Source organism: Neolamprologus brichardi, chromosome 1, assembly GCF_056152115.1.
Source record: "Neolamprologus brichardi isolate AB-2024 chromosome 1, ASM5615211v1, whole genome shotgun sequence".
NCBI lineage: Eukaryota > Metazoa > Chordata > Actinopteri > Cichliformes > Cichlidae > Neolamprologus > Neolamprologus brichardi.
The window spans coordinates 39,668,877-39,695,247 of NC_142104.1; the positions used below are offsets into that span (position 1 = coordinate 39,668,877).

At 41.6% G+C, this 26,371-nt stretch overlaps 4 protein-coding genes across 8 annotated transcripts; 2 read left to right on the forward strand and 2 right to left on the reverse strand.

The window, feature by feature from the left end:
- Positions 1-35: 35 nt before the first annotated feature.
- Positions 36-10,693, reverse strand: vps33b (VPS33B late endosome and lysosome associated). Of its 3 annotated transcripts, none has more exons than XM_087841894.1 (24): positions 10,555-10,693; positions 9,989-10,128; positions 9,160-9,240; positions 8,984-9,045; positions 8,849-8,898; positions 8,671-8,738; positions 8,535-8,580; positions 8,361-8,455; positions 7,613-7,717; positions 7,405-7,495; positions 7,253-7,330; positions 7,088-7,161; positions 6,918-7,004; positions 6,244-6,334; positions 6,090-6,164; positions 4,749-4,813; positions 4,621-4,675; positions 4,497-4,543; positions 1,662-1,794; positions 1,472-1,545; positions 828-929; positions 656-731; positions 409-528; positions 36-268 (listed from the first exon to the last, which is right to left on the reverse strand). In XM_087841894.1, exons 2-24 carry the CDS (start codon positions 10,082-10,084, stop codon positions 189-191), a joined length of 1,851 nt encoding a protein of 616 aa, XP_087698020.1. In that variant the 5' UTR covers positions 10,085-10,128; positions 10,555-10,693; the 3' UTR covers positions 36-188. The 3 variants fall into 3 exon arrangements, with proteins under 3 accessions (XP_087698020.1, XP_087698017.1, XP_087698023.1); XM_087841891.1 differs by lacking the exon at positions 10,555-10,693 and adding an exon at positions 10,416-10,492; XM_087841897.1 differs by lacking the exon at positions 10,555-10,693 and adding an exon at positions 10,320-10,352.
- hddc3 (HD domain containing 3) lies at positions 10,472-13,348 on the forward strand. Of its 2 annotated transcripts, none has more exons than XM_006804437.2 (4): positions 10,472-10,690; positions 12,557-12,612; positions 12,700-12,940; positions 13,123-13,348. In XM_006804437.2, the coding sequence occupies exons 1-4, from the start codon at positions 10,579-10,581 to the stop codon at positions 13,251-13,253; spliced, it is 540 nt and encodes a 179-aa protein (XP_006804500.1). In that variant the 5' UTR covers positions 10,472-10,578; the 3' UTR covers positions 13,254-13,348. The 2 variants fall into 2 exon arrangements, with proteins under 2 accessions (XP_006804500.1, XP_035769602.1); XM_035913709.2 differs by having other exon boundaries at positions 12,793-12,940.
- A 772-nt stretch (positions 13,349-14,120) lies between these two features.
- mfap1 (microfibril associated protein 1) lies at positions 14,121-19,588 on the forward strand. Its single transcript, XM_006804442.3, has 8 exons — positions 14,121-14,314; positions 15,630-15,846; positions 15,940-16,078; positions 16,161-16,348; positions 16,800-17,069; positions 17,158-17,317; positions 18,083-18,172; positions 18,752-19,588. Exons 1-8 carry the CDS (start codon positions 14,233-14,235, stop codon positions 18,929-18,931), a joined length of 1,326 nt encoding a protein of 441 aa, XP_006804505.1. The 5' UTR covers positions 14,121-14,232; the 3' UTR covers positions 18,932-19,588.
- On the reverse strand, positions 19,317-21,827 carry hypk (huntingtin interacting protein K). 2 transcript variants are annotated; one of them, XM_006804443.3, is made up of 4 exons: positions 21,627-21,827; positions 20,343-20,398; positions 20,188-20,239; positions 19,317-19,539 (listed from the first exon to the last, which is right to left on the reverse strand). In XM_006804443.3, exons 1-4 carry the CDS (start codon positions 21,786-21,788, stop codon positions 19,444-19,446), a joined length of 366 nt encoding a protein of 121 aa, XP_006804506.1. In that variant the 5' UTR covers positions 21,789-21,827; the 3' UTR covers positions 19,317-19,443. The 2 variants fall into 2 exon arrangements, with proteins under 2 accessions (XP_006804506.1, XP_087698043.1); XM_087841917.1 differs by lacking the exon at positions 19,317-19,539 and adding an exon at positions 19,734-19,861.
- Positions 21,828-26,371: the final 4,544 nt, after the last annotated feature.

Sequence of the window (26,371 nt, forward strand, 5' to 3'; positions counted from 1 at the left end):
CGGTAAACGCGACTACATAGAAAACAACGAAGATGTTAAGAAACGTTTATTCACTTTACACAACTTTACAGTTCTCGCGTCACCAGAAACAGACCAGAATGAAGCATTTCTTTATCTTTAATGCCAGTGTTGGAGGAATGCATAGCGGCTCCTTAGCAGTTCTGTCCATAATGATGTGCTGCCAGGCTTCATACGTGGTTGTCCAGCAAAGCCTCCAGGAGTCTGGAACTGTTTGTAATTGCAGTTGTAACCACAATGAATTTATAACCTGAGAGAAAAAAATAGAAATGGTTGTTATTTTCTGCTTTTCAACAATACAATAAAAAAAATACATCTCCCATTTCAGAAGATGTTTTTCACATTTTTTATTTTTGCCTAAGTGGCCCTACACACCATCACAATGTTTACCTTTCTCTCTGCCGAGGAACCGAAGGGCTGAAATCTCAGAGTAGGTGCATCCACCAAGAAACATGACCAGTATGATACGCTGAGTGTCGTTCTTTCCCCTTGAATCCACGCCGCTGCTCCCTGATCAGAGAAGGAGAACAGTGATCAAATCAAAGGCATTTAGATGTTAGACGTCTGTTACAACAGTCTCCTTTTCTGTTTTAGCAATAGCCTCAAATGGATCCATTATACCTGCCATTGAACTAACCTGTAACTGCAAATTCATGCCCATTTAGCAGCCTGGTGACTTCTTCAAGTCCCGTCCAACCGTCTCGCTCCAGCACCTATGCAATACATACCGGGAATAGAATTTTATTTTAAAGTTACCATGGCTGCCCCCCCATCATATCCACAGACTGAATGTGTCCTGGTTGACTTACTTGTTCGATGAGTTTGCAGCTCAGAGGGATGTAGGCACCACTGAAGATATAAGCCATGTCTCGAGGGACACGCAGGTCATATTCTTCATCCGCCTTTGGCACCTTGATGCAAAATATGATGAGCACGTTACCATTTGACACAATCAGAAATGAAAAACAAAATGCCTTTAGGAAAAGTATGTGCTGTAGTTTTTAAAACAAAATAAAGTTAATTAAAGAGAATATATGTTACTGTTTTGTGTCATATATAGTGTTATGATTGCAGATGCTCGTTAAAAGTGTCAAACAATGAGGTCAGCCTATGTGAAAGAAGTAAACAGTGATTTTTTTTTACTTGTGGCTCTGTCTGATGTCACTGAGAGGACACTGCTAATGTGGTCATCCCAACTTAAAACTCATTTCTCTGTTTGGGCCAACCAATCAGAAAAAAGATTAAAGAGAGGGATGTTTTACAAGGGGAGGAGATTTATTTATTTATTTTTTTTTGTTTAAAGCCTTTTTTCCAAGCAGGATGAACACAGTGCTTCACCAAGGCTCAGTACACCATAGATAAGGTTTATTTTGAACCGTGAACCTTACAAAGTTGTTCTTGTAGAGTCATCAAATACAACTAACCAAAGATGTTCACCTAAACAATAATTTACCAAGTTAAGTTTTCTGCTCAAGGCTCTGAAATTGCTCTTCTTTGCCAGAGAGGAAAAGGCATCTGTCAGTTTTCCTGGAAACAAAGAAGAAGAAAAAAAGTCAAACAGCACGTGTGTCTTGATGCACAGAGCAATGCAGGGTTTCCTGTAAGTGGAGAAGGCTAAAACTGCGCTGAGAAGCCACTGTCACCTGCAGTTTTATCATTAACCAGTTTGCCCACTTTGCTCTCCATTACAGTGAGCGTCTCTCCCGGCTGCTGCTCGACCAGCAGCCCAAGCTGCCTCAGGTTGGAAAATGTGAGCAGGTGATCCACTCCATAGCTCTGAGGAGGTCAGACAGAGAAAAATGTCAGGCATTGGACCCATGGCTCTTTATCAAAATGAGCACACACTTAACAAGCCAAGGCTGGCAGCAAAGAGCAATCTGCCACTACAGGCTGCCTGATCAGATCTGTGACAACAGCCTGTGATGTCCCCAAACAGCTGGACGCTGCACGTTCTCCAAAGCATTACTCTAAGAGGAGGAAATGATCTTTGTTCAGCTACAGACTGATTTACATTTCATGCTCCAGTGTAGGGATAGGCTGTATTATTATTTTTCCCCACAGGGCCAGACTGTTAAATTAAGTGAAAGCTCACAACGAATAAATGAAAAATTTAGTGATGATTTAAGCTGAACTCAGATTCTTTTACAATCAGATATTTGTGAGCCTACAAGTCCTGAGTCTTTGTTTAAAAAATACATTTCATTGTCATCTCAGGTTACAAAGATACAAACATGCTTTACATTACAGGTATGTAAGTTTTACTGCATTATTCTGCTCGTATGGGCTCGACATCACTCGGTGAAGAATACGCCCTACATGAAGTACAGGACCACCTGCACACCACATCTTACAGGAGCTTTACAAACATCCCATCATACACCCACAGGTTATAATGGGCTGCATGGCTCATCCAGGTCAGGTGCTGCTGTCCAATGAGAGGTCCTGGCTCACAACCTAGTTCATTATTGGGACTGAGGTCGGGGCCCACAGCAAACTCAAGTAGGAACTGAAAAGGGCCATACTCAAAATGTTCCTACAAAACTGGATTCACAGAACAGTCCCGCATTAAAACGTTCCTTTAGGAGAAAAGACCCCATAGCATTATTATTATTATCTGTCTGAGCCAGCACAGTGCAGTCGGGCGGGCAGCGCTCTCCTGTCATAAGCAAACCCCAGAATGGTCCAGCACACTGTCAGAGAGAGAAGCGTGTAGCTCCAGAGTCCAGTGGCGTTTACACCACTTTGTCCACTGATGTTTCCTCAGCAAGACTCTCAAATTCACTGAGTGTCTCGTTCTCTCACAGAGCTGAAGTAAAGCCGACTGTATGTTTAGCTGCTTGGTTTTATACACCTGAGTTCAAAGGTCAACATATGTGGCCCAATACTTTTGTTCATGTATTGCACCAGCCTACCATTTATCAGCAAATACACTGTATAATAGTTAAATACAAAAATAATAAATCATTTGAGAAAGCAGACGCTCTTTCCAAGACAATCATTGACACAATGCTGCATTTGATGAAATGTGAAGGTTGTTTTGTTTGAAGACATTACAGGGTGACCGAGATGGTTACAGGCATATTTGAGCTGCACAAAACACACACAAAGCAAAGAAAGAAGTGTGTGTGTGTGTGTGTGTTTGCTATTTAACAGGCAAATGTAGAAACTGTGTTATAACTGTGCAGCTGCTTTGTGAGAAGTTCTGCTGTCAGCCTGATTTTCTCCGTCTCAGACGGGTTTCTCCTCGGCGCTCTGGTCTTCCAACAAACAGATTGGACTTTTATTCACCAAGAGCTCCAAAAATGACAGATAGGAGTGTTTTCTGGCACAAATCCCTTACGGCCAGTATCAGCCTACATGCTGTTTGTATACTTGAATCTTTTTTGAGCAAACATGAACAGAAAATAGCATTAAAAAATAAAAATAAACAGCAGAAAATACCATTTCAAGCAAAGGTACAAAAATGCTGACACTAAAAGCTTTTGTACTTCTACCACCAGTGTTGGTCAAATTACTTGAAAAAAGTGATCAGTAACTAACTACTGATTACCCCAAAAGTAATCCTGTTACTTTACTGATTACTTATTTTCAAATTAGTTACTTTTTAAAAACACAATTTACAACCTGAATAGGTGATAAAGCGATAGATCTTTCAGCCCAATTCTACTTTTTCTGCATAATCCATCATACAAAATGTAATCAAATGAAAAAGTCTCTTTTTAAAACTTGTTTTATTAGTTTTAATCTTTTAACTTTATGCATCAAGCAAAAATGTAATTATACGCAACATTCTCTGACTGGAAGAAATTTGTTTAACATTTAAATGTATTTTCTGCACATTACTGCATATAAAATAAAATATTTATTTTGTTTTTACACTCACTCCTTCAAATAGATGCAAGTAAAACAGCAGAAAATAAATAAAATCAAAGACTCAGCGGTCCTGTTGCTCTATTTTCAGCAGCGGTCAGTGGAAGAATCTGCGAGTTTCTCTGTCAATTTCCCATTACGTGGCAGCTACTCGGTGCTTGCTCGGAAGTTTAGGGGTTTTTTCGCTGTAAAAAGACGTTTTCTTCCCACGCACAGCGGACGCTAATGTTTTTGTCACTTTTTATGGAATCAAACTCAAAGTAAGGTCAGTACTTCCACGCTTTAAACGCTGCATGCTCATACTCTCTCCGCACTCGATATATTGTCCATTGTTGATCTGCACACAGCTGTTGTCATGAACGTCGCACTCGCTTACGTCACTGTCATGAGACACTCTCGCAAAAAATCGCAGTTTTAGTAACGCAGTAACGCAGCGTTCCTACGGGAAAGTAACAGTAATCTAATTACCGTTTTTGCAATAGTAATCCCTTACTTTACTCGTTACTTGAAAAAAGTAATCGGATTACAGTAACGCATTACTTGTAACGTGTACTGCCCATCTCTGTCTCCCACAACAAAAATACTTTGAGAGATTTGTTGTACCTCACCTGCAAATACTGTGCTTTCAATGAGCGGTAGTCTTTTGGCAGCAGTCCTGCAGGAAAACAGCATCACAATAGTTGTAAACAGGAACGACAACAGTCTGTGACGAATCAGTGAAGGATGATTCACCGTTTTCTGTGATAGACAGCAGACAAAGCAGCCGCAGACTTTCTACCATGGACACCTAGAAAGGAGAAAAGAGTCATTCAGACTTTTTGGCAGTGCGCTTATTGAAGAACTCTTTTAAGAACACTCACCTGTCTGTTGATGTGCTCCTCTATGTAAGAAATGCATTCACGGATTTCAAATCCTTCCAGTAACACTGGGAAAGCACAAGGAAACAAGATTTGCTGCTTCTGGGGTTAAAACACTACAAACTATTATCTTTGACAACTTTTAGTAACGGACATACACAAAATGAACTGAATCACTTAACGTGCAGCATGGAGACAGGAGCACACACAGGAACACAGGTGTGTTTGTTTACCCATCTCTGCAGGATTTTATTCCACAACAGTGCACTTCAAGCCAGGCACTGTTGTCTCACAGTAAGAAGTTTCTGTGTGGAGTTTGTTCTCTTAGGTTATTCTGGCAGCTCACAGAGACGTGGCCACAGGTGTGACTGTGAGTATTAATGGTTGTCTGTCTGTGTGGTAGGCCCTGCACTGGACTGGGAATCTGTCCAGGGAGTGTGCTCTCCCTCTTGCCCTGTGACAGGATAGGCTCCGCCCTCCTGTGGCCCTAAACTGGATAAGTGCTTAAGGAAATAGATTTATGGTTGGATGGCATTCTCAAGCCTCACGTTTAAGTGCTAAAAACTACCATAAACCTAACTTAACTATGGTCCAAGTCCAAGCTGTCACTGCTTATAATCCCACTCTTAACACTGATCTTACTGTTCTTCTCCCGGTCTTGGCAAACAGGGCACACAGAAAACAATGCAGCAGTTTTAGGCATCACATCGTCACCAGTCCCCGTCGTAACCCAGGGAGATAATGTTGCTGCTTCAGTGACCTTTGCTGGGTTTATGACTGCCTGCTTGTGATGCATTTAGCGGGCATCTGTAAATTGTAGTAATAAAAAAAGATAACCCAAGTTACACCCTTCTCAAATGGGATCATCTCTAGTTGATTTAAAGTACTGAAAACATGAGATTCATTGGTCAGCAAAGTCTTTGGAGAGCTTTCATGTTCTTGCACACACGTATGAAACCAACAAACATGGAGCTTGTTTTGTGCTTTAAGGCGTTAAAAGTCCCTTAACCTCCTAGGACCTGGCGTCCACATATGTGGACATCACATTTTGGGTTATTTAGACCAAAATAGTCAATTTTGCACTACAAAAGTGATATCCACTTATGAGGACATTATACTGCTAGTGTTCGATCGAAATGAATATCCTCATATGTGGCTCTCATTTTTCTTAGAAACAAAAATCAGGTAAAGAAAATATCTGGTAATTCTTTGTTTTTACATTCATCGGGTCCCAATATGCCCAAATATCAAAGAGAAATTAAATATGCTGCTGTGGAAGAGTTCGGGTCTTAGGAGGTTAAATGAAACGCGATTGGAACAAAGAGCAGAGCGGAGGATTCTTACAGTGTTCTGTCTTCAGCAGCTCCTGAAAGTCCTGCTTTGTTTTCTTCTTCATTATCGACTCGCTGGCACCAATGTCTGGAAGAGAAAATGCTCTTCAGCAACGCAGCCGTGCAGATATGGCTCGGAGTCAGCGGTAGGATACTGTAACACTCACGCAGGGTCAGCAGTCGATGTTCCTGCTTCAACCCTTTCAGCTCCTCTGACACAAACGTCTTCATCTGCTTTATGTCCATCCCCCGACGTTTCTGTAGAGTTATTAAAGAAAACCAGACAAAAGGTGTTAGCTGTTATCCTTACTGGTCACTAATGCTTCAGCTACGTCATAATTACCCCTCTGAAACACTGCAGGGTAACCTGACACTATGTAACTATGTAACTAAATGTAACTACACGTCGCATCAACGCAGCCCAACACTACTGTGAGGGGTTCAGCACCGTCAGATCATCTGGACAATTTCCAGATACTTTTTTGTTGTAGTTTTTGAGACAATAACAATTATAGCATCAAAGTGTCAAGATAAAGACTCACAAACGTCACTCCAGCAAATTCCTGGAGCGAGATCACTGAAACTACTGGAACGTACAGAGAAAGAGGAAAAACTAGAGGGACAAAAATGTTTGCTGACCTAAACAGAGAGCGCAGACGCAGGAGCATTTTATTAGTTTCTATTGGCTGGCATCGCACAAAAAAAAATCGACCATGAGGTAATAAACACGTAACGCACCAATGCAAATATAAATGCCATTTTTCAAGGTTGTGCCGTACAAAGACTCTCTAAATCAAGCCACGGGTGCAATGATTGCTAAGCAGTATGAACATTCACTCACGTCATATGCAGTCTGCAGATTCCTGGCTTTCTGACTGAGAAAACCAAAGACGCTGGAGAAATGCTCATTTCTGATTTCACTGAACACCTACGAAACATTAGACACACTTTTCTATTAGAATCACGACAGTTAGCAAAGGGCAGCCGACCGCAGACTAAGACGAGCCTTACCTTATCCTGAGAGTTCAGCATCACTTTCACACTTTTGTCAGAGGCGGTAACATCAGGTCCAAACTCCACACATCCTGCACAACAGTTGGAATGATCAGACAACATATGGATATTTTTCAAAAGTCCCCCAGCCGGCGCTGGGGGATTCGATTTACTGACACCTACCACATTTGATTCTAAAGATGTCATCAACAAGTCCTTCGTAGACAACTTGTGAGCACAGAGGAGTAACAAAGTCCACATCTGCAATGATAACGACGACATTAGAACGGGAACGGCACGGCCCATCGTCCTCTGAGATCACTGCGCCTCCTCACCTCTGTCAATAAGGAAAACATTCCCAATTTCAGCCTGACGAGCTTTTTGTTCTCCCTCTTCGACCTGCTCCCTCCACGACTCGTACGCCATCTGGGATCACACAGAATTACCATCAGCAACAGACCAAAGCAGGTGACGGACAAACTGGACGTGAAAAAGTTAAACTAGTTTGATCAAACTAGCTTCTGGTCTCTAATCTTACTGCACCTTTGAGCAGCGCCCAATCCCGTAGACCTTTGAGAATGGTCCGTACAGGGAGTACAGGAGGTGGAGAGCACTGCCGGCGGTCCTCACCCAGCGCTGGTCTCCAGCCTGGAAAAATACAAGATGCATCAGAGATACACTTCTGATTCAACTACGGGCTTATAAATTAAGCAATGAACAGTTCAAATGTGATGATTTGTTTCACTATGATTATTAACACATTAGTAACACTACAACGCCCAGACTTCCTTTGTGCGGTCGGCTTCAGAAATGAGGAAATTAAAGAAAGAAACGACGAAAACTCAAAACTAAAGCTCGAGGACAAAAACTGTGATGGAATGTAGTCACATCTGGACAACGGTACGAGCAGCTCTGTGTTTCTCACAAAAACATGTTTGGATGTCAAGGTGTCTGTAAACCACGTGGAACAGTAAAAACACAACGAACTTCAGATTTTAGACTGAGTCTATAACGTTTTATTCAAAAGTCTAAAACTGAATCAAACACTGATGCAGAGCAACAAGTCATGCATGCATCCAACAAGAGCATGTGAGGCCAATATTTCTTTTCTTTTCTTTGCTTTTCGTCATTTAGGGGAAACAGCTAACTCATTAGCTGCTCGTGTTCACTCAGTCTGTGTACTGCCGCAGAACCTCTTCACATTAACAAATGATGACTAAAACACTGACTAGAAAAGGATTTAAATGATCAGTGATCAAATGATCAATACAAGGAATTGGCCTCTACTAACCAGGAAGTTGTCTTGAAAGAATTCTGGCAGCTCCAGACTGATGATGTCATCATCAAGAGGAAGCAGGTAGAAAGGCCACTCGTCTATGGACACATCTACAGGAAAGGCAAAAACAGCTTTTACACTTCTCCTCACTCACACTCGTCATTCCTGCAAAAAGAGAAAGATGCCTACCGCCAAAGATCCCCTGCTCCTCCAGCACGGCCTCACACGCATAGAACTGGTAACACAAAGAAGGGTCAGCAGGTCAGTATCAAGCACTCGAAGCATTACAAGTACAGCACGGACACAAGACAAGAAAGAGAAATACCTTCTGAGGGGTAAAGATGATCTTGTATCTTCGGGATTTTCCAGGTACCTTGTCTGTGTTCACCACATCTGCAACAAGAATGCAGATGTCACTTTGCTTCAGTTTCATCCATTTTCACCGGAAGACTTTATAATAATACCATCAAGACAAGAGATAAATAAAAAGAATCTCCGTTTACCACATATCCATTTCACAGTCTGTATTCTTGGACGGATCAGGAAACAGAGCCTGGAAAAAAAGCAACGCCACATTGTCAGGTGTGCGCGTCAGGTGTGTGGGTACAATTCTGCAAGGTATGAAGGTGCAAGCTCACTGATCTGAGGTGCTGATAACAGGTTTGTGTTCCACTTTGTAGAGTTTGTCCACTTCATGTTGCTGAAAGAAAATGGGGGGGGGGGAGGAGACAAAAAGCTTTTAAAGACCTGCTGAAAGTGCAGTAATCCTGAAGAGATCAGAACAGGCAGGAGAGCAGCAGCTGATGCAGTTCACCTTTAGTGTTGATACATTTGCAATACGATCCAGCGGGCTCATCAAGTCTGCCTCAATGAACAGGTCCTTCTTCCCGGGCAGCTGTGACACAAGAGAGCGGCTTGTAGGACAATCTGCTCTTCACAACACAAAAAGCATCACTTGTTTTGTCTTCACCGAGTCGGAAGTACATCACAAACTAATGCGTGCATGGCTTACTCTGCACACAGCTTCTACACTTTCTCCACTGATTCTGACAATGTTCATTTTTGCCTAATTAAATGAAATTAAACTGTAAAACTGAGTCCTAAGGCAAAAGTAAACTGTAGTTTGGTGGGGACAATTTTCATGTTAAGACAGTATAGTTCCGCATATAGGAATATTTCTCAACATAAAATCTCAAGTGAATGGCTGCAACCTTAGAAATAGACATGATTCTGCAGCAGAAATCACTCCATTAGCTGGTGGGCACTTTTAAAAGCCACTGCCAGTAAAACTGCTTGTTGTTATCTCCATAAACACAATTTATAATTCTATAAAACAAAAAAGAAATACAGTAGACTTCATTAAAAACACAAAAGGCCAAAGCAGTCTCTATTTTCTGACATCACTGAGGTCCTTCAACATCTACCGGACGCTGCTCAGGATGTTTGATGAGTCTGTGGTGACCAGTGCGGTCCTCTGCTGTGAGCGATACAAACAGACGTGTTGCTCGTGAATGGGTGTGCAGTCAAATGATAAAGTATAATAATAAAAAACAAAAAAGAAGAACAGTGCCATATCCATGCTATACATGCCAGTCATATTACTGATGCGTATGTCTTCGGCAGGAGCTGTGACGTGTTCCTACCTGTTCCAGCAGGTAGATGAGCTGATCTCTGGCCAGCCTCTTGAGGATGGAGAAGTCGGGGAGCTCCGGGGAGTCTCTCCTGGCACTGTGAGCCATACTGGACACACGACGGAGACCGGACAACACTCAGGCATCCACGACTGGCATAAACAAAGAAAATAAATAAATAACTCATATACAAATATAATGTTTAATAATGGAGATACAAAAACCAGCAGAAACATATAAGACAGAGATCTGTGCTGTGATTATCATCCCTGCTGGCTTAGCTTCAAAGCTAAAAACACATCCATCATATAAATGCTGATATAATCGAATACGCTGACAGTACTTTGTAAAATTTTCCCTCGAAATATAAAATTAATGCCAGAAATTTGACCGTTTATGTCTTTTGAAACATAACGCTTTATCTTAAGTTAGCAGCTACCTGCTTCCGTAGCTAAATAAGTGGAATGATCCCACGACCAGTTGTTTCCCCCCGGATCATAATACCAACGGACCGCTACACTTGCTGGAAAGACGTTGAAAATTAAATAACCTAATAACGCGGGTTTTCTGTCACTGACCTGACAGGACGTGATTTTTACACCATGAACTCAGACGCAGCTTTGTTGTTGGAAACTGTTCAATTTGCCGCAGAGAAACACCGCAACCAGCGACGTAAAGATCCAGAGGGAACGCCGTATATAAATCACCCCATAGGTAGGTGTGTTTTTACGGTAGTATGATGCATTCACGGCCTTTACGTAAACCCGTGAAGTCTCTCACTCTTATCTTTAAAAGAAAAAGAAAACAAAGTTTCTGATGTTTAACTGATACGATACCGGAAGCCGTGGAAGGAGGAGATTGAATTAAAACCCAGTTATCAAACTTAATTATGTTCATAATGGACATTATATAACAGTATCTGCTGCGGCGACACCTTGTCAATAAGGGAGTCGCCGAAAGGAGCGGTACTATTAGAACTAACCAGTCAAGTTATCAGGGTTTACTCGCCTACTACAGCTATATCACTAACATTATATGTTTACCATTTTATGGCAACAAATAGTTTTGCAGAAACTATGTTTCCATTAACACGATTACCTTTATTTTATTTGATTCTGGTGATAATACCCTGCCGTGTAATAGCGATACGTTATTTTTCGACTTTAAATTTGTATAGTGTATAGTCTCACAGGGAGGTGGAGGTCGATTGATCCGGTTTTTTAGTTCAGGGGTACAAAACTAATGGCTTTTTGTGTGCGGGGGATTTAGCGGCATCTAGTGGTAAGGCCGCAGATTGCAACGAATCTAATATCTCCCCCACTACTCACTGCTCCGTTTTTCTTTGCTGAGCTAATGATAGCACTTGGCAGTGCTTTTCCTGTCAGGGCTCCAGACCACTAGAGCTGTGGGGGACTTAAAGGGACAAACTTTGAAAGGATAAAGGAACGCACCAAAAATAATACTGAAAAACATAAATTATTTTCCCTCAAATCTAATTTCCATGTATCTATTTTTATTATATTGTCTTTGCTTTTATTTATTTATTTATTTATTTGCCCCCCCCCCCCCAAATTCGTATTTTTACATTTCTTCAGACATTCTGCTTTATTATGCAAAAGAGGAGCTAGTGATTGTTTCAAAATATCTTTTGAAACGACAGTTCAGTGGATTTGTTTATTGTGGTGTTAGCAAGGAGCACCATAGATGGGCAGCCAGTGATTAAGCTCCCTCCTTGTGTCCCTGTGTGTAAAGGAAGTTTCTGGTGGTTCGTCTGCTTGTTCTGTTTGAGTTTTATTTTCCTACTTACAAATGAGAGCTATGAGCTATGTTATAGTGGGGAGGTAGAGTGTACAGCCTGATATGGCGGGGAGGTGTGGGAAGCCAGATCAGGCACCCCCCCTTCCGGCTCTGCTCTCTGCTCACTCCTATCTTGTCCCTTTTGTCTTCTCTCTATCACCTTTTCTATCCCTTTGAAGAAGTGAGGCTCCATAAATGCTAAAGAGGTAAGTATTAGTTTTTAGTTGCAATGATTAGATAGAAAAATAAACCGTAGAAACCTAAACAGAAGAAAGAAGAAGAGAAATAACAATTGAACATAAACCAGTGACACACTCCAGGGCTGAATCAACCCTGGCAGGGCCTCCTTGGATGAGGGTGTCTAGTGATAATGGCCAAAACACCTGATGAATCCAAGGTCCACTACTGACAATGTGTCCCAAATTTTAATATGAAAATTTAGATCAGATCTCTAATCCCTAAACCTAACCAAGGAATTAAAAATGGCTGATTAGCGTCGGTAAAAGACCGAAAGTTGAGGCATAACGATGTGTGCTGCTGGCAAAGAACAGCCATCCCTCAAGATTCTCTCCATTTAAAGCAATGCATTATCAGGGACTGTAACATCTAGTCCTTTTACTGAATGTAGAAACTTAAAGTGTTGAAGGAGCTCTTCAGAGAGGAAATGTCTGATTATAAATGAGTTTTCTTGTTCTATAAGTGACTTCTCTTAGCAGTCTGGAAACAGTGAAGGTTCTTGTTTACGGTCTTGTTTACTCACAGCTCTCTGTGTGTGCTTTTAAGGAGTAGCGAGAATCCTCAGCCACGAAGGGGGCGTCACAGATATTGAGGTTTTGCAGGTGAGTTATCAGTTGTTACCTGTTAGTCACAGTCACGTGCACGCATTCTCGCATCAGTAATCCTGTGTTCCTTCTCCTGCCCTGCAGGCCGCCCTGCTTCATGACACAGTCGAAGACACCGACACCACCCCCGCAGAGCTGGAAGCTAAATTTGGTGTAACTGTGGCTCGCATTGTTCAGGAGGTGACGGATGACAAGAGCCTGCCCAAGCAGGAGAGGAAGCGTCTACAGGTGGAACACGCACCTCACTGCAGCCAACAGGCCAAGCTGGTTAAACTGGCTGATAAACTGTACAACCTGAGGGATCTGAACCGCTGCACTCCTGTTGGTCAGTACGTCTCTGGACACAGTGCTGTTTCCTACAATAAATGGGATGCTGTGTAAAAAAATTAAAATTAAAATTAAAAATGAAGAGGATGAAATGCTTTGGAACACTTTATTTATTTGGCAGAAGTGCAAAAGACAACATATCAAGCGTTGTTCAGTTATGTTTCTGAATGTGCTTGGCAGGTTGGACAGCTGAGCGAGTTCAGGAGTATTTCCTGTGGGCCTTTGAGGTGGTGAATTGCCTGAAAGGAACCAACTTGGCTCTGGAGAAGAAGCTGGAGGAACTCTTCAAAGAGAGAGGAGTCCAGCTCTGACAGCAGGGCCACAACACAGTGGAGAATGGGCTGTTTCAAATGCAAATAAAACGCTTTTTGTTTGTAAATATTCAAAATAAATCAAATTTCATGTACATTACAGTGTCCTTTAATTTTCTGTTCTGTTTGTAATGTTTTTGCAGGCTAGTTGAATCCCCGAGTGTCTGATGTTGTGGTGTTTAGTAATAGTGAAAAAGTAAAAGATGCTACTCCTCATTTGGTAATTGTAGCTTGTGGACTGTGATGGTGCGTTTAAAAATAAGCCTATTTAGATATAACACACATTTGCAGGACTGCATTACACAAAGCAAACAATTTGGCACAAAGTGTTTTTCACTATACATGTTATTGGTTATATTTGAATCCATTGAAGAAAGCCAGGATGCTCAGTAATTTTCTTTAACAGAAAAATAAATAAGCTAATATAAAACAACAAGGAGATGTAGTTCATTTGCATTTTTTCTCTTGAAGCGACCTGATAACTCTACTTCATTAAAGTAAAAGTGATTTAAGAGTTTTAGTGACTCCTTTACATGTTACATGTCCACATTTAAAACATATGGGATTATTTGAAATTATTCTACTTTTTAACCAAGAAAACAATAAATAATTTGATTTATTCGTATAAAAAGAATGAATGTGTTTAGCTCAGCAGCCTGCAGAGGGCGCTGTTACACTGAAACGTTTCAGAATATTAACATTCACTTTCACCCTTCCCTGTTTTAGAAAGTTAACTTTTCGTTTTTCGCAAACATATTTCCTGTGTAAACCAAATACTTCATATCTTCTGTATTAAAGTGAAATGTACACAGTCACCGCTCACCGGCGGAAGAACTGTCGGAGCAAATTTACTTCCTGTCCGTTCGCCGATTGTGTCAAACTTCCGTTTGATTTGAGCGACGACGAGGAATTCGTTTTGTCAAAGTGAAATACTAATTTTTTAATCTTTGTACGGTTGCATATCGTCGACCGGGCGGTCATGTCTAGTCGCGAAGCCCTAAACATGAAGCTTCCACCGATCCAGTCCACGGCCGGAGCCGTGCCGGTCCGGAATGAAAAAGGTGAGCTTATGCGGTTAGCAAGCAGGGTGTTAGCTGCGTGCTAAGCTAGCTAGCTGGAGTAGCAAAGCTGATAGTAAATTTATGTACGAAGATATATGCTGGAAAAATTTGGACTGTACTTTTTTTTTTTTTACTTAATTTAAAACCATTAGTGTCCTGGCTGTAACAATTTAAGAATTGACGGAACATGTTACCAAATTATCTTCGTCTACATAGTTGTAGTGTTGTAGTTGGATAACGGGTCTCCTGATGGGATCCTGCACTACCTGCGGCCTCAGAGTGGAGTTGCATTAAAACAGAGCCACGTTTTTATTGCGGGGTGCTTCAGTTTGTGGTTTGCACGATTTACACTTCAGATTAACTCTCAGTCCACTCTGTGTTAAACGAGCTCCTTCGTCTTTAAGCCAAAGGTTTTCATTGGCTGGTCTTCCTAAACAGAAGGTTTTTAGAGCAGGTGACATGACCCAGTTGGGGATATTTCCTCTGTGTGACATAATACAGAGTCAAGAGTAGAAAAAACTGTCCGCATCAGCGTGTTGCGAGCGGCCTGAAGCCAGTGAGGACGTATATACACAGACATCAGCACTGTCAGGCATTGCAGTTACTTAAAGACCAGTGACCCCAAAGTCGGAATCAGAATACTTTATTAATCCCCAAGGAAATTATGTGGGTTACAGTTGCTCCAAGACAGCAACAGACTAAACTAATTAAATAATACAATATGTTGCAGAGTTTACAAATGTAAGAAATAGCACTAATATATACATGTAAATACACTCAGTTTGATGTCACGTGTGCTTAAGAAAAGGTGGATTTATTTCTTACTTAGAAGAAGAAGAAAATTGTTCTGAATTAAAATTATGCTTCATGTCAGTGGATTTGTTGATTAATAAAAGTATTTTTTAAAGGTTTTTACTAGATTTGCTACATACAAAGAAATTGGATATTAGAAGTGACTTAAATAATAACTGAAAAACAAACTGTGTGTAATCATTCATTTGGGGTTACCAGTATTGTATAATATTAAATAAATTCAGGTTTCGGTACTTTTAAGATGACTTTTTATGATTTGCATGTCCTGTGAGAAAGGTATTAAATCATTATGTCGAGCAGTTTTCTGGTGATCAGTTTGTCATGTAATGATTTATTTAGCAGTAATAAATGATGATATTTATGACTTGGTCTTAGCTAAACATTAAAATGAGAAACTGCAAAGTTGGTATTATTTGTGGTTCTGCTGAGCTGGTATTCCTAATCGGAAAACTTTACGTAGGTTCAAGTGTGATTAAGAGGATTGTGTGTCTCTGTGTGCCAGGTGAACTCTCCATGGAGAAGGTGAAGGTGAAAAGGTATGTGTCGGGTAAACGCCCTGACTACGCGCCGATGGAGTCGTCTGATGAAGAAGAAGAAGACTTCCAGTTTGTGAAGAAGGGAAAAGAAATGGAGCCAGAGGTGGAGCTGGAGGAGGAGGACGTCTCTGATCCACGTCTCAGGCGTTTGCTGAACCGTGTCTCTGAGGACGTGGAAGAGAGGTGGCGCCCAGCGTTTACAATCTGATTCAAGTTCACCAAAACGATCAAGTTGGAAAGCTGACGTGAACATGATTTGTGCCTGTTTGTCCTCAGGCTTGCAAGACACAGACAGATAGCAGAGCCTGAAGTTGTGGCTGAGAGCAGCGAAGACTCTGATGAAGGCACGTGGCACCCACAGCGAGAGGAGAGCAGTGAAGATGAAGAGGAGGAGGAAGAAGAAGTGGATGATGAGGTGCCTGAAAGCTTAAATTTGTCAGTTTTTTTCTTCATCTATTTGTACTAAGACATGTTTCTTTTCTTCTGGTCACTTACAGGAAATTGAGAGGAGGCGAGCAATGATGCGTCAGCGAGCCTTGGATAGAAAGAATGAAGAGATGGAGGTCATGGAGGTGGAGGAAGAGGGGAAATCAGGAGACGAGTCGGAGATGGAGTCTGAATACGAGGAATACACCGACAGCGAGGACGAAGCAGAGCCGCGGCTCAAACCTGTCTTCATCCGCAAGTACGAGATGAAAGTTTGTAGAACAACGTAAATCCAAAGACCGTATTTATCAGTCGCGGACATGCGACGGTCAGTTTTCTGTGCATAATGTTGACAGATCAAGACACACAAGAAGTGTCTGCTTGCATTACTGAAGGAACGAAAATTAGCAGCATGGAGAAAACATATGAGTGAATGATGAGTCTTTTATCAAGTGGGCTGTGTCTCATTTATCCAGAACAGTCATGTCATTTGGAAACATACAGTACAGTCTGGAGCTGTTCACACTCAAAAATGTGTTTGGAAAGAGCTCGAGTGGAGCCGAACATTTCTGTCAAAGTAACTCCTGAACACTTTATTCCTGTTAAAGCTGCAGTGCGCTTTGTGTTTTAGATGGAAGCAGATCACAACAACACCGGCCTGAATACCAGGCCCTTAACATTAATGAGCACATGAACTGTTTTCTCCACAGAAAAGAGAGAGTCACAGTGGCAGAGCGTGAAGCAGAGGAGCAGAGGCAGAGAGAGTTGGAGGCCGAAGCGAAGAGGCAGGCGGAGGAGCGACGGCGCTATACCCTCAAGATCGTGGAGGAAGAGGCCAAGAAGGAGTTTGAGGAGAACCGGCGCACACTGGCTGCTCTGGACGCTCTGGACACCGATGGAGAGAACGAGGAGGAGGAATACGAAGCCTGGAAGGTCAGAGAGCTGAAGCGCATCAAAAGGGACAGAGAGGCACGGGAAGCGTAAGTAAACACCAGTTTGAGTGACTGAAAATGAATTTGTGATAAAGGAACATCCAGAGAAGAGATCATGAGTGTTGTTTGTTCTCAGCTTCGAGAAGGAGAAGTCTGAAATCGAGAGATTCCACAGCTTGACTGAGGAGGAGCGCAGGGCCGAGCTGCGCAACAACGGCAAGGTCGTCACCAACAAAGCCACCAAAGGCAAATACAAGTTCCTCCAGAAGTACTACCACAGAGGAGCCTTCTTCATGGTGAGTCACCACAGTGCTTCAGTCTAGCTGCACCATCTAACTGAGCTTCCCCCAAATGTCCCAGCTTGACCCAGGGCTTTTCTGCTGAGTTTCTCCTAAGAACCTAAAACATTTGTTACATGTAGCAAAGCAATAATACTTTAATTTCTCATTATATGACTTACCTTTGAATGAATTTCTTGATTTCCATCCCCCTTTTCTTGTATTTTTTAATCAAACTATTTGAGGAGGATCTCTTTGCACCAAATACTTTCTATGCATTTACCTGCATGTAGTTGAGTAAAGCAGAGTTAGTTCACCTAGAAATGAATTAATTTGGATTTGTGTGCCAAAGGTCAGGTGACTGTAGTTTAGTTTAATCAACCAGAGACAGATGATAAAATGATTTTCAGTAAAGTTGAGTACATGTTGGATATTTTGTGTATGTTATGTGCGTGCACACAGGGATGCTGAGCTTCAGTGGGCTGGTGGTACTGTCTGAAAAAAGCAGGATATATGCACCGCACACAGTGCAGGAGATGCATGTAATCCTTGTGGATGTGAACTTTAAACAAGCACCAGGCCTGTACTGTTTTGTCCTCAACAGCAAACTCTTGTGTCAGTGAGCTTTTTAAAATGTCCTGACTTTTTTACACCAAAACGCTTTTATAGTTGTAACATCTCTGACCTTCTGGCTCATCCCTGGAACATTGATCCAAGCTGCAGGATATTAGCTGATGATGTCAGCGATAAGTCTAAGTGTCAGGATGTGTTTTTCTTTTGCAGGACGAGGAGGAGGACGTGTACAAGAGAGATTTCAGTGCACCTACTCTGGAGGATCACTTCAACAAAACCATCCTACCCAAAGTTATGCAGGTCAGTGGCGTTTGCTTTTTCCTCATCTTCATCGTAGCCTGGACTGTTTCACTGAACATTGTTATAACAGCGTTGTGTTCATATGAAAAATAAGGTTAAATGGTTTTCAGGTGTTTGTGCTGTTTCTCAGGAGATCTAGTTGGAACCTTAGAGGAGGATGTAAACACTTAACCATGTTTTTACATTTGTGTCTTGTTGTTCTGAAGACATTTGGACGGGTATGTTGTGAAATTAAATGTTCTTGTGTGCTGCGGGTGTTTCAGCACTCCAGCTAGCTTGGACCTGCTTACTTGGTGCACTTGCAGATATTTATTGTTAATCTGCATCTGTTTATTTGTGCGTTTTCATAAATCAGTACTTGTTTTGAAGCTTTAATGACTAAACAGTCGTCTTTGACCTGCTGCTGCTGTTTCCACTGACTTCTTCTCACATGTGGTGACAGCTGAGAGAACCTCTCGTGCTGCACAGAGCAGTAGAGACAATAACAGTGCATCTTATTCAGGGAATAGCAAAAAGAGTTTCTTTTTCTCTTCAATCACGGGGCTCTCTGATCTTTTCTGGTTTGTGTTTGCTGCAAAGGTGAAAAACTTTGGTCGGTCTGGACGCACAAAGTACACCCACCTGGTGGACCAGGACACCACGTCGTTCGACTCTGCCTGGGCTCAAGAGAGTGCTCAGAACACCAAGTTCTTCAAGCAGAAGGCGGCAGGCGTGAGGGACGTGTTTGACCGGCCCACTGTGAAGAAGAGGAAGACTTAAGATGCACATGAAGAGGATATGAGCAGGCCCACGGTGCAGCTGTAAAGACTTTGAGAGACTGAGCTGCAGCCTGATGGTCTGTTTTTCTGGACTGTGACGTGGAAGGAAATCAGCAGATGGACTGATTGTAAGGTGCACCATCACTGCTGGCTCCATGAAATCTACAGGAGATGCAGCTGGTGGGATTTCAGCTGTAAAACTGTCAAAAAGAGGTTTCTATGTCATTGGACGATGGTTTGTGATGTAATTTTGTAAATTCGGCATTTAGTACACACAGTCTCCCACTGACTCGTTCCTTTTTCCTCGGTGTTGTTTACTGATGTTTGATGACTATTCCAATAAAAGCAGTGTGTTTTCTTTTTTCATAAATGGACATGAAAGAAGCCAAATGTCAACTTTTATTTAAAAAAAAAAAAAAAAAAAAAAACACAGTAAAGATGACACCACGACAGTTTAACCACCCAGTGTGACCGATGAGCCTAATGAAGCAGTCCAGTGTCAGTCATGTTTGTTCAGTTGGTCAGAGCCACCAGAGCTTCCACCACGTTCCCCATGTGTTCCCTCAGACTGCGCTCAGCCACGGCCCTCGAAATCTCCATCTCAGACATCTGGACAACAACACGGACACCAAAAGAAGCGTAAAGACAACTGGTTTTATAAAAACTACAGTTAGGCTCAGGACAATTCCTTCTGTAACACACTGATGTAATTTAAAACGTAGGTTTAATATTTGATAGTTTCCATTACTAACTCTCCAATCAACAGACGTTAGACAGCACTGGTCCAACTGTTGAATTTTATTTTTAGATCACCAATTTACAATAATAGTCGGGACTTAATAAGGTAACATAAAAGTCGTATGTGCACACATGTAGTGACTGTGTGAAGGAACTACTCCACTGTAGAGCCAGGCTCATACGCTGCGATCACCTGGGAAATCAAAGGAAAGGAATTCCAGTTCTAATCGTTTCAAGTGAAGCTTTTAGGAATTCTGCTACTTTCAGATCGCTGAGATCTGATTTTTGTCAATTATCAATAGAAGTGTTTTTGATTCTGGTCCAAGATGCTCATATTTATCATTTTCACCACAACTAAAAAACAGAATCAACTTTTTGGGTTTGGGTCACACGGCGTTAGTGTCCACATACTTTAGATCATGTAGTGAACCAGCATTTGTGTGGTTGTATAACAGCTAAATGGATTAATACACAAAAAGAGTAAAATAAATAATATAATAATTAAAAACAACAACTTACAATTAGCTCTACGTCCTCTCTCTTGATGGTGACTTTGGCCAACTCCTTTTCTCTGAAAGCAGGAATAAATAAAACATCGGGACTCTCCTGGGTCTTTTACAGTGACTGAGGCAACAAGGAGCCAACACTTCAGTTACAGATGAAGCTGCTCTTACCTCTCCTGCTTGGCTTTCTGTTCCCGCGACCTTCTGTCTCCAATCACTGACATGGCCTGTGACAGGAAACACTGTTTATAGCATTTATATGGTTTTCACCTTCCTATGTGTCAAACATGAAGAATATCGCAACCCAGACAATCTCTGTTCTACACGTCCGAGCATTTTGTTTCACAAATTAATGAGTTTTTTAAAAATAGTTTTTAAAATGTTACAAGTAAATAAAGTCCTGCTCACAACTCAGTGTACAGTGCTTACACATTTCATGACTCAAACGCCAACAGATGGTCGCACAAATGATGGGAATAATCTAGTCACGTCACCACTCATTAGGAAGCACCACAAATATTTGTGTGTGCCACACGCAATGTGTTTAGGAATGAATATTAAAATGTGCATTTATCCAAAAGGCGTTAATTATTGGTATTTTGTCAAGAAACAAGGTTTCAAGGTGAGAAAAACTGAAATACTTCTCTGGTCTCACTCCGTGCTGTTCTATCATATCGCGAGTTAGTGTGCAGTAGTTTTTCCTTTAGGTCGAAATATAACCTGAAGATCTTCAGGAGGCGCTGCGGTGGAGTGGGCTTGGAAAATGATGCCAGGCAGCATTTTACTATTTTCTGATGCAGGCATCAGTGAGGTAAGCCCTATTTGATTACAGGATGTGCCTCACAATGGGAGAGCAATTACTTTAAAGTTGTGATTACGTCGCTCAATCATCCAGGGAAGGAAATCCCCAAAAGGTTGAAACTTGCAGTTAGCTGAGAATGAGGAAGTTACCTGGATGAGTGACAAAACGTTTCTCCCACGTGCAGATGGACAGAATCAACTTTAGGGGGTTGTGATTACGTCCCTAACGTTTGATAGGTTTTCGTTTTTCATACCGGAGCTAACGAGAGACATTTAAAAACAGAAGCCTGACAGGACATGTGCGCTCTCTATAACGCTGCTCTTCTGTGTGCAGCATGCTCTGTCTCAGCTGTGAGGCTGTCGTCTTTTTTTTTCTTTTTTTTTTAAAAACATATTTTACTTGTTTTAAAGAAAACCGGTGTGCGGATTTACCTGGCGAGCCACGAAGCAATTAGTTACCGAGTTTATCACTCACGTTACATAATTGCGCAAACGTTAGCTACTAGCATGAAAACAGGCAAAACTCGGTGTGTAGCTTGTGTATAAAACACAAGCAACACACTAGACTTGGTTCTGTGTCAGTGATGCTGTGCGGGAAACGACGGCAGCACGGACCGCATGTTTCCGGTGCTAACGTGAGCCCGCTGCTCTCACCGTTTCTAAATCAGAGCTGGAGATTTCCTTCTCCTCCGCGTAGTCTGTCACTCTCTCCAAATCAGCGGCCCCGCTGTCATGTTTCCGAGGCTTCTCTGCCGGCTTCCCGGTGCAGTTTTCCTCGGCTTCCAAGTCCAAATCGACATCTCCTTCCGCCGCCATGTTTGCTCCAGTAACGCCGGAACAAAGAGGACGGTTCCTAGAACTATCGGATGGAATACGGGGTAGTACCGGAAAGCTTTAAAAAATAAAATCCCAGCTCCCTTAAAACAAAAAGTTCTTTAAAAATAGCAATAACAAAAAACTGTCAACAAAATTAATTAAATGATAAGATACACACAACAAAAATGAAAGTGTTCAGTTTAAAAATACTGCATGAGACTTGTTTGTGAGGAAGAACTCATTCATATTTGTCCGTAGATACTGTAATATCTTTATTTCATGTAGTCAAATATGATTCTGCAATGTTGCTCAACCTTGTAATGGATATGTGTATACATAATTTAGGTAAGCGTTTGGTCACCATGACTATGTCTTACAGGACACCAGATTTATTTTATTGTATTTTTTTTTTTTTTAAGAAAAAGGAATTTGTCGTCAGTCTGATCAATATTTATGATCAGTTAGATGATCCATATATCCAAAATACAGCACAACGATTAAATCCAGTGTGGTCCCCTTTGACACTGAGCAGAGAAATGTGTTACAGTGATAACAGCAGAGAGCATAAACAACAGTTTGTGGAGGGCTTCAGTAAAACAACAACAGTCAGTTGATCAGATGATCAGTCTGATGCTCGGGAAGGAAATGTCTGTTTATTTTATTTTTTTAAATTCTGGATCTAAACTAATATTTAAACCTACCCACAGGTTTGAGGAAGGATAGCATGACTTACTGCCTTGTTATTTTTGAGACAAAAACAAATTACGTGCCGTCTGTCTCCGGATAACTAAATCTCTCTGTACTCCTCTTCGTTCTATTCCTGTCTGTTCTAAGAGGTTTACCTGTTCTTCCACCACTGCAACAGATTTCCTGTGTGTCCAGACTTTTTCAGCCCTTCTGTGTACTTGAGCTTTTCCAATCCACCCACCACTGTAATCAGATTAAAAGAAAGAGAAACCTGTTGGTGCTTTCAGCCTCGAGTGGGACAGAAAAGACACCTCAGTGCTCTGTGGTTTCCTCCTTCAGGAGGTGTGTTGGGTTGCGAGCAGCTGGAGGGATGCCACCGGGGCCGGAGACACATTGTTCCCGTCATACCAACCCCTTCATCCTGCTTTATGACTGATGCTTGCTTGACAGTTTTGGAGATCTCATCACCCGGGGCCTCAGGAACGCGATGACAGGACACTGGCTTCGGCCACAGGTGAGACTCTGCAGAAAGCAAACAGCCTGACAAACACACAAGAATAGAAAACATCTAAAATGAAATTCCTCTGATTCCCAAAAGGATTAAAATGTTGCATACAACCTCTGCTGCCCTTAACTGTCACTCAGTCAGCGCTGAGAACCAGTGGGACTAACAGATTCTATGTAATTATATATTTTTTATATATATAACAAGAAATACTCAGAGAGTGCAGACCGCCGCTGAGGCAGCTCACTCTCTGAGTATTTATTTTTCAGAAAATATTATTGTATTTTTATATGTTTAGTTTTCTTTGATCTTTTTTAACGTACCTTAAGAAGTTTGTATTCCAGTAAAAACAAGTGCAAAGTGGAGGCTTTTGTCATTTCCCATTTTATTTTGTATAATACATTAGCAATGAAGTTATTGGTTAGTTTAGTTTGTTAATAACTGGACATGAATAACTTGAGTCTATTATGTACTACAGTACATTTCTAGCTAACTAAGCAGCTCATTCTCTTTCTCTTAACAAAACATCCTTTAAAGACCAAATCATTTCTGTGTGAACTTGAAAGAAAAGCAGATGTGAAATGTAAAAGTAGATCATAGTTATGAAAGTGTGACCTTATTTGGCCTTGAAGAAGAGGTCCAAAGTAATGTCATATTTAGATCCTCATACATCTTTGCCTGTATACGTTCATGTTGTCAGTGCGAGCGATGACATTGAGAAGTACTTCTATTTAGGAGACCCCCCCTTAAAAACCAAACAATTGTTCTGGGCAATTGATGTAAATATTGGAAACCACCTTTCAGGAACATAATTATTGAGCACTGTGTATGTACACAATGCTCCTGTGCTAGAATAAAAAGGATGGCATCAGATTTTGATGTTAGACCAATGAAAGCAGCACTTTCCCCAAAGTTAAGCTGTCAGTAGAAAAAATGCAGTGTGTAATAATCTGTCGTCTGTGTAATCCTTCAGAGTATGAACACGCCGTTCTGTCAGAGCTATGAATGGGTACATTGTGTCTCTATGGGAAGAAACATTCCTATTGTTTGTAAAACCTGGTAAAAATTGACAGCTTTTATTTGCCTGCCAGGACCAGCGCTGCTTAGAGCGCTCAGGTTTGTCTGTAAGATTCCTAAATAATAACAAAGGGATCAATTTTTTGTGATAAATGAAAACAAGGCTTGGATTTCAGCCAACAGTCATTGCACAGGCCTATTGAAACCATAGATCGAGCACATTCACTCAAGCACGGATTTGCATCCTCTAATTTGCTTTTGTTTGTTCTCGCTGGCACTTCCTCCTCTCCCACAAGGCAGCAGTAATTATCCAAGAGTGAAAGGGGCCCCAAGGAATGCCGGACCCTCCGCAGCCGACCGGAGCGCTGAGAGCAACACGTGTTTGTCACAGTGACTAACTGGTTTACACCCACACTTGTTGGAGGGGATAAGCTAAAGTGAAATTAAGGAAATGACATCAAACAATGTTTGTTCTTAGTTAGTGTGGACGTTTGTGGCCTGGAGAAGCCTTCCTAAGTGGGTTACTGGTTCTCTGAATAATACCCACTCAGCTCCAAGAGAGAGTTATCAAACACATGCAAAGTTACATCATCTGGTTCATTTCTGTCATTTTTATTGGATTTTTTACTAAATATATTTGAATAAAAGCCCTTTGAGTTGTAACATGCATGCAGGTGAAAGGTTATGAATCCTGGGAGCGGGACGCCCACACTCAGGGAGACAGCAGAACACAGTCGTGTCCTGAGTGCTCCACAGTTTCCTCCCCTGGTCTTTGTGTACATTCACAGCCAGCGTGCATCACCTTTCAGTCCTTTAGTGTTTATTCTTCTCGTGTTGGTCATCTTACATTTCTTTGATCGTCTTGTGTATCTGTATTTATTTACAATGTATTATATACAGGGACTAGATAGACATTATCAAAGCATCTTAGGTCAGCTAGTTTTTTCAAGTAAATTGTTAAAAAGTACTTTTCTGTGAAATCGCTGTGAATGAATATGTGGCAGTGAGCTTGTTCTTGGTAATGCTGTCTGTGGTCAGCATGTTCACAGAGCTCCGTGTGTTTCCATGAGCCTCACACTGATAATCCTACAACTGATATAAGAGTCTGGAAGAGTCTTCATTGACTGGCTTTATAAATCCAAGCCTGAACCAGGTTAACCTCTGATGTTCCCTCTTACTCAACTTCTTCTTTATTGCTCAATCCCATGAAGGTAAATCTGGTAGGACTGTGTCTCCTCTCCAGAGGCTACAAGCTGCTTTTTTCCAGCGTACATGCACAGAGGTTCAGTACCAAGAACAACGCATTAAAGCAGCTGAACACGACAGCATTGTGACTCTCTGCTTTTGCTTTGCATCAGCATAACAGTGAACAGACAGTTTAATATATCTGCAAATAACAAAGTGATCTTTTACAGTTGGATGTTTTTGTAAAGCACTGTACTCAGATGGCTGTTTACTGAAGCAGGGGCTCTAAATCCCACGGGTCCTGAGGACACTTGGCCTTCATCATGTAATCTGTCAGACACAGCAGTAACTAAGTAAACTTGTAGCTAAACATGTTATTTTGTTGGGTTTTTGTCTCCATACGGGAGCACAGACTGCTGTGTATTATTTCCTAAACATGCTGCACATTGGCGAATCTCTGCAGCTTCAGTTGAAGGTTTCACTCTGATAGTAACAGGCTGCAATAATGCTGTGCCTGCGCTGGTGAAGGTCATCCTGGCTGAGAGGAGGGCTGGAACAGCGATGGGATTATCCCAGTGCGCCACCCTACACACTAACCCAAATCTAATCTGACCCTCTCCTCATGCACTCAGCGCTTTTCAGCCGCTGCCGTCGTCTCGTTTCACTGCCGCTGTGCAACACAGAAGAGTGTTTTAGCACATATCCAGCTCCAAGTAGCTTTTACACCTCAGTACTGACCAGCTTTGTCCCTTTGAGGAATTCACGGACTGTTTTCACAATTGTCAGATTGTAGAACAGAGCTGGCGACGAGGAGTGTAGCTGAACTTGCAGTGTATGGTTTCCCCCCACGAGCATAATCGGCTTTTATCATGCGATATTCGATATTTGATATCTTTTTACACAGAAACTCATCAAATAAAAGCACAAAGAAAAATACTAACAGTTCATGGAGCTGCAGAGTGCAGCAGCTTGGATTGTGGAGCTGTAAGTCCTTTAAATGATTGCTGAGCAGTCCATCCCAACATCACACACACACTGTCTGGGTAACTTAATAATAAATATATTGTCTTTTGTTCATTTTTGCCTAATACCTTATTACTCTCCCATTAGAGGCCTTCCAAATCCAGTGGCCTGTTTATCATTAAGCACATGTACCGATGCCGTTGTTGACCCATCACAGGCAGAAAGC